General features: G+C 39.6%; 1 protein-coding gene across 13 annotated transcripts in view; it reads right to left on the reverse strand.

The window, feature by feature from the left end:
- The window catches only part of Rbfox2 (RNA binding fox-1 homolog 2), a 241,572-nt gene that overhangs the window by 154,249 nt on the left and 79,184 nt on the right, over positions 1–8,139 (reverse strand). For all 13 annotated transcript variants that reach the window (XM_013348772.2, XM_013348774.2, XM_013348783.2 and 10 more), the window contains exon 2: positions 3,571–3,621. In XM_013348772.2, the coding sequence (XP_013204226.1) occupies positions 3,571–3,621 (51 nt within the window). The remainder of the gene's footprint in view (positions 1–3,570; positions 3,622–8,139) is intronic.

The following is an 8,139-nucleotide window of genomic DNA, read 5'->3' on the forward strand; positions in this document are numbered from 1 at the left end:
AATATTAAATGCCGGTTAAAAATTTAAATGGTATTTTATTCAATAAATTCTCAATGTTAGTAGTAATTTTTTCCATAAACTCTGTTTTTTGTGAATTTTATAAGGGAAATTTTAACTATGCCAACATCTATTGTTTTTGTTTAAAGTAGAAAGACATTAAAATTCTATAGCAAGTTTAAAAAAAAAATACCTTGTGCCAGGTGTGATGATGAACACCTTTAATCCCAGCACTTGGGAAGCAGAGAGGCAGGCAGAGATCTCTTTTGAGTTGCAGACCTGGTCTATAAAGAGAGTTCCAGGACAGCCGGGGCTACATAGAAAGACCCTGTTTCAAAAACAAAACACCACCAAAAAGGAAGAAAGTGAAACTTTACCAGTAGATAAGTTCCCCTCTGCTTCTCTTCCTGGGTTATAACCATGTTTTATCATTTATAACAAGATGAACGTGTTGTATATACAATATGATGCTGGTCCACTAAGTTGACCATGAACTCCTACCTAGATCTATAGCTAAACATCACAAAATCTAGGAAATCTCTAAGTGGAAGTAAAAACAGGAGTGAGCGAGTGTCAATCATCTTCCACCTCCAGAAGGGAAGGATCACAAGCACAAGAGCAGTTAAGGATCTGATTAAGAACTGACTTGGACTGCAGCCTTGGGGAAGGTGTTTTTACTGGTTTCCTTACCTTTCCAAAGGGAACACTTGCCTGTCTTTTTGCCTGTCTATTTTAAGAGAAGTCTGGGAAAGTAAGATCTCCTGAGTAAATTGGGAGCATGGGGACCTTGGGAGAGTGTTGAAGGGGAGGGGAGAGGCAGGGAGGGGAGCAGAGAAAAATGTAGAGCTCAATAAAATCAAGAGAGAGGGAGGGAGGGAGGGAGGGAGGGAGGGAGGGAGGTCTGAGAGGAAGAAATAAGTCACCGATGACAGCATCCCACAACAGTCAGAAGAGCATCAGATGCTGCTGAAAGCCCTGGGTAGAAAGAGTTCTGACATGTTTAGAAAAGAATCCTAAAAGAATAAGGAAAGCAAATAAAGGCTCACAATTAAAATTCACCCCACCACCCCACCTCCATCCCAGCTCCTGGATTTGCAAAGACAAATCAACACTGGGGAGCTGTAAAGATCACAAGTTCAGTTCCTGCCCAGCGCAGACTGTTCAGTGACCAGTGTTTCACACTGATAAATGCCTCCCAAGTCTCAAAGCACCAAGTGAGAGTTCACAAGGTTAGGTGCATTAATTAGCAGCACTTATTTGGATTCTGTATCCATCAAATACAAAAAGCAGTTATTCAATATTTGTGTATTTGCAGTCTTTTATGATCCCTAATTCAAAGACCCAGCCGCAGTACAAAACAAAGCCCAAGAAAATAAACTGAAATAAACCTTTCACCAACAGAACATGCCTCAAGTAAAACCAGCAGCTCTGCCCCAGTGCAAAGAGTCTGTACCAGCCTACAGCGCAGTAGCACAAATAATGAACACAGAGTTACACAAACAGCTCCCTGTGGCAAAGGAAGAGAAATGAAGGATTGCAGGGCAGAGACACTACTATATGAGCTTTAACAATTCCTTACTAAGTCCTTTTGCTTACCTCCTCATTGATCTGCAGTCCCCAGGAACATAAAACTGGACAGTATTCTTCCAGAGCCTTCAAATTCAGAAGTCTATTTCCCTATAGGTACATCATTACCCTACCTTCTAATACCCAAATATGCAATATTTTATAAATAATGAACTATGTGTGTTACTGTTTAAGACAAGATTAGGATACTGAACGTGATCTCTTACATGTTAGCACCCTGAGTAAAAAGCAAAAGACAATATAGAGAAAAACCACTCTGTGTAAAGCAGCCCCTAACACTACAGTTTCATTTCTGCATGCAGAAATCTGCAGCGATTTCTAACACTACAACCACTAAGCCCAACCTGTGAGAATCTGTAAGGGTTCATTTCTAGTCACCAGCATGTTCTTTCTGATGTATGCCAAGAGTCAGAATTATCAAATGTCATAAATACCACTGTCAATAGAAATTTCAGGGCAGACCTATACTAAAAAGAAAAACAAACACACTTGACTTCTACATTCTCTTTAGATTTGGGGTCAGTAACTGTATCTTTCAAGAAAGGAGCCCATATTCTATTTGAACAGTAAAGATCCCACTGGGAGATGAACCCTGAGAAGAACAAATCTTCCTCTGTCCTTCCTCTCCTACCTGAAGGCACTCTGACATCAAGCTAGCAAAAATAAAAATACCAGGCAAAAAATCTTGCAGAAGGCAGTCAAGGAGAGAATTGTTGATTATCCTAGTTGGTGATGAGACTTGAGTCATCTTCTAGAATGGGGTACTACTCAGATCTGACACTTAGAGCACTGCCATTTCATGTGTCCCTTGGACAAGAGTAACATAGATGGCTTTTATGGACAGCCCTATAAACAACCTATAAAGCCTCTGAAAGTATCAGAAATTACCCTTTCAAATATCCTTTAAAATGTCAATATCCTAGCCAGGCAGTGGGGGTGCACACCTTTAATCCCAGCACTCGGGAGGTAGAGACAGGCAGATCTCTGTGAGTTCAAGGCCAGCCTGGTCTACAGAGCAAGTTCCAAGACAAGCTCCAAAGTTACAGAGAAACCCTGTCTTGAAAAATAAAACGAAAGAAAACAAAACAAAAATGTTAATATCCTACTGACAAAATGAAGTTAGTTCACACATTTCTCTAAGGTATGGTTTTATGGGGTCCTACCTTATGCCTTCCAGTCTCGTCTGCTCAAATCTTTAAATACCAGAAACAGAAGGTTTTACACACCAGCTGTACTGAGGCTGAGGCTTATATACATCAGCTATACTGAAGATGAGGGCTTTACACACTGGCTGTACTGAGGTTGAAGGTTGTACACACTGGCTGTACTGAGGCTGAGGGTTATACATACTGGCTGCCCTAAGGCTGAGGGTTATACACACCGGCTGCCCTAAGGCTGAGGGTTTACACACCGGCTGGCTGTCCTGAGGATCAGGGTTTACACACTGGCTGTCCTGAAGCTGTCTTCAGCCCAGGCTGCAATAGAAGTTGGAACCAACAAACCAACAACAAAGGCAACAGAAAATGCTTTCTCTCAAGTAAGCTTTTCCTTATTAAAACTCACCCAACTAAGAACACCCCAGGGAGAAGAATGAATTGTTTTGCTGCAGATTATTGCAAAGACTTAAGTAATCTGGGAAGGCAAAAGCCAAGTGATAGAAAATAAAAAGACAAGTCTAATATTAAGAACTAGGAGGTATCAAGAAAACCAGGCTAAAAAATTACACAGCCTAGAGATAAAAAAGCATCAGAGATATTACCACTAAAAGACCGTTCCTCCTATGAGATCCATAATTTAAATAACATGATTACAATACCTTTAAGATTAAGAAATGAACTTAATTCATAATCTCTAAAAGCAAATTCATTGGCAAAACAAACTGTATTACCTTCCAAAATAAGTAATTTCAGAAAAAATGATACCATTTTTCTCTTAATGCAGCTTTTCAGAACACACATAAAAGAGTTAGACAAAACAGGCACCCACCTGACTGTCCCGTGCTGGGAATCCATGATAACCAGGGGTCAGTGGCTCGTTCTAAGACAAAGAGAAAAATAATAATCAAACTTTAAAAGAAAACGTTAAGAATCAAAATCATCCAAACCAATCAAAAATGAATTTCTGCCCAATTTCCCAAATTTGCCATTTCGGTATTCTACCTGCCTACTATACACACTCCCCAGCTAAGTTCTACAATGCCACAAACACAAACATACTACAGACAAAACCTACTTTTCTCTTTATGCAAGTAAACTGTTTACTTTCACAGTGAACCTCAAGCAGAGTATTACTGAGACGCGGGGAGAATAATTCCTTAACTTCATTCAACCTTGGAGTTTCAGCAGACCCAGAAGTTCTCCACTAGGAGAACCAGAATTCCACACATTTCCAAGTGTACTGACCCTACCGAAATGTTTTCTAACCTAGAAGGTTTCAGTTTATTCTATCAGTTCTTTTAAACACAGATGAAATTCTACTTCTCTTTAAGACTTCCCTACCACTCAATCATCTGTGGACTGAAGGGACTCCTAGTGTGCATACATAGTAGTATTACTTAAATTCCTTGCACAGTTAACTTTCCATGTCATTATTTTAATTTCCTTCTTTAAAAAAGTCATCATATTTAGTGTGTCTCATCTTCACACCAATCAAGATCCATGAGGACAGAGGTGCTAGCTAACAGAAGCTAATGCAACTAATTCAGTCCACAACACATCCACTTATGGCTCAGAGGACCCACATAATCACTCAGGCAACAGACAGTGACTACTAAAAATCCCAAATTAATGTTAAATGACTGAAGACATAAGAAACTTGAATAAAACGATGTCCTTGTATCCCAGTAAACGTTAGGAGGAGGCACTGTATACACAAAGGAGTAATGGAAGCATATACGTTCTTTGTAGCTTCTAAAGAAGCTTCTAAAGAATCTACAAAGAACGTAGATTGCAGCTACTTAAAGAACCCCATCCTCTTCCAGGCACCTGGACTTTCATTCATACTGATGGGGCTTCATGGGAAGAGAATAATTTTTCCACTTAATGGTAGCTACATCAAAGATGTAATTACATTTAAAAGCATGAATATGTATGCATATACAGTCAAAGTAAGCACTCACTTCAAAATATCAAAGAGTCAATTTAATTTTAGACAGAGCCATTGTATCTTGTCCACTATGCTCTGTTCCCTCCCAAGATTTAGCACAATGACTAACACATGGTAGACACCTAAAACAGTATTTAAGCAAATAAATGGAATTGGTTCTATATAAGCTAGAAATTCTAATCTAAGCTATTTTCTCTACCTAAATTTCTGTTGGTCATTTAAATATTTGTAGTCTCAAATCAAAATAAAAACCACTAGTTGTTATAAGAGAAAACTAACTGCCTTTAAAAATTATGGATATCAAAAACAAAAAATCTTGAGAAGAAAAGAGTTGAAGAACAGGATTTCCAAATTCACTACAAAGCTACAACAATCAGGACAGTGTGACACTGGCATGTCTGTTTCTATATAAAGATGAACTATCCTCCCCCACAACCATTCCTACGTGTCTGCTGGGAAGTTAACCCAGAGTCTTACATGTACTAGACAAGCACTCTACCACTGAGCTATGTCCCCAGCCCTTTTAAATTTATTTAAATAAAAGCCTTTGGATGAGGTGAGGACTAGATATGCAGGTCAATAAAGTACAACTGAGAAATGAACAGATTTTTTTAAAGCCTCACAATTATGACCAATTAATGTTTTAAAAAGATGCCAAAAAAAGCCAAAGATAGAAAGAATAGTCTTTTTAAGAAAAAATATGAGACAATTGAATAGCCACATGTAAAAGGATTAAGGCCCTGTGCTATATAGCAAATTAACTCCAGACAGACTGACCTAAAATTGAAACTTAAAAAGGAAACCTTCAGTACCTCTGGATAAGCAGCACTTTCTCCACTACAACACCAAGAGCACTGAAGACCAGAAAGTAAGGTCAACTAAACACCATTAAGATTTACAACTTTTGTCCTTCAAAGGACACCAGGGGGAAAAAGCAATCTACATAATGGAGACCATTTGCGAACCACATTTGATAAAGGAAAAGTGTCCAAAGCATAGAAAGCACTCTTACAACTCAGTAATGGAAGAAAAAATAACTTTAAAATGAAATTAGGGCTTGAATGGTCACTTCTCCTAAAGCTATGCAGATGCAGGTAAGAAAAGAGCAAGCAAGGAGACTCAGTCTCATGAGCCACTGCTACAGTCCAACCACACAGACAACACACAGTGAGGTAGTTAAAATCAAAAGTCTTGAAAACACCAAGTGTTGAGGATGGAAAAATCAAGATTTTGTACACAACTGGTGAAAACAGAAAAGTGGTAAATCACCTTATGAACATCCAAGTCGTCCCCCAAAAGGTAAAACACAAGGAGTATGACTCTGTGGTTAAGAACATAGACTGTTCTTGCAGAGGACCTGAGTTTCATGCCCAGCACCCAAGTCAGAAGGCTCATAACTGCCTACAACTCAGGCTTTGATGATGCCTGTGTATCACCTGTAGGACGGAAATACAGATAGACAGACAGACAAACACGATGAAAAAATAAAATAAAATAAAATAAGCCGGGCACTGGTGGCACGCGTCTTTAATCCCAGCACTTGCGAGGCAGAGGAGGGCGGATTTCTCTGAGTTCGGTGCCAGCCTGGTCTACAAGAACTAGTTCCAGGACAGGCTCCAAAGCCACAGAGAAACCCTGTCTCAAAAAATAGATAGATAGATAGATAGATAGATAGATAGATAGATAGATAGATAGATAGATAGATAGATATAGATAGATAAAGTTGAGCACACTGTTACTGCAGGACTCAGAAATTCCACAACAGGGAATACAGATACAGCCAAAGAAACAAAAACACACATCCAATCAGAACACATAAGTGTCCAGAGCAGCCTAATTTCAGAGTACCCAGAGAGTGACCAACAGAACAATTAAAGAGATGGGATGGTATGTGTGGATGAATCTTGAAAACAACACAGTAAGCAAAAAAAAAAAAAAACCAACCAGAGGAAAAAATGGCCACAAGTGTCAGCCTTCTATTTACAGGAAATGTCCAAACCTGACAAATCCATGGTGACAGAATAGATGAGTGGCTTCAGAGGCAACAGGGTAAAATGAGCAGTAACCACTAGCAGGTTTTATTTGTGGTGATGAAACTGTTCAGAATCGGGTACTTGTGACAGATGTACAGCTCAGTGAAAAAACACCTCAGTCAATCTCTTACTTTAAAATAATATTAGTTAGAGGGCCAGCCAGACGGCTCAGTTGGTAAGGGAGCCTGTCACCAAGGCTGAGGACCTGAGTTCAGTCTCTCGGACCCACAGCATAAGAGGCAAGAACTGACTCCCAAAAGTTGTCCTCGTGGCATGTATTTGTATGTACGTACAAAATATATGTACGTGTATATACTAACATACATTTTTTAAATTAAAAACATAATAAAAATGAAAATAATAATAGTTAAAAAAGACAATGTTGGCTCTCTTTGACACTAGAAATTATAGGAGAGACATATAACAGATACAGCAGGGTAGGGCAGGAGACAAGACAGGAGAGGATAGAGAAAGTGGCTCCTGAAATCCACATGTACTATCCTTGTCCTAGATTCTGCACATTTATCTCACTACTATTCCCTAACAGTGATGATGACGAAGAAAAAGCTCAGATCATGAGTAGTTCCCACAGTATACTCCAGGATGGGAAAATGGGGAAGAGGACAAAGCAAAGAGGAGATGATACAGGAATGTGTCAGGGTCTATTTCCTATCTTTGGAGAACTGCTGACCTTAGCCTATAGAACCCAGTACTCCAGAGTCCTGTTCTATTCATTCTGCAGGTTCTCATTTCAAGGACCATTCCATATTGCCCTTTAATTATAAAAATTTCAACATTTTCTCAGAGAGATTATATGATTAAGAAAGTAGTCAAAGTTGCAAACTTGCAAACTTGGTCTCTTTGTAAGGGTCCTTGTAGTGAGATCAGGACCCATCCCTGGCACTTAGCTGGCTTTTTGGAACCTACTCCCCATGCTAGCAAGGGGAGGAGCTTGTTTCTACCTCAACTCAATATGCCATGCTTTGTTCAAGCCCATGAAAGGCCTGCCCCTTTCTGAATGGAGCTAGGAGTAGTGGACAGGGAGGGGAGCATATGGGAAGCGAGGAGGAGGGCATCACAGGGGAGGAGGAGGAATGGGGGGGGAGGATAGGAGGAAGGGAAAACTGCAGTCAGCATGCAAAATAAATTTTAAAAAGCTATTGAAATTAAAAAAGAAAGTAATCGGGGGAGGGGGAGGGAAATGGGAGGCGGTGGCGGGGAAGAGACGGAAATCTTTAATAAATAAATAAATTTAAAAAAAAAAGTAATCAAAAATCCAAGCACTTGCTAACAAGGACCCATTCTCCCAACATACATCCTGTGTTCTGACATCCTAGAAACCAACAATACAGAAACTCTGTTGAGAGAGAGAGAGAGAGAGAGAGAGAGAGAGAGAGAGAGAGAGAGAGAGAGAGAG

This window comes from Microtus ochrogaster, chromosome 15 (assembly GCF_000317375.1).
Source record: "Microtus ochrogaster isolate Prairie Vole_2 chromosome 15, MicOch1.0, whole genome shotgun sequence".
Lineage (NCBI taxonomy): Eukaryota > Metazoa > Chordata > Mammalia > Rodentia > Cricetidae > Microtus > Microtus ochrogaster.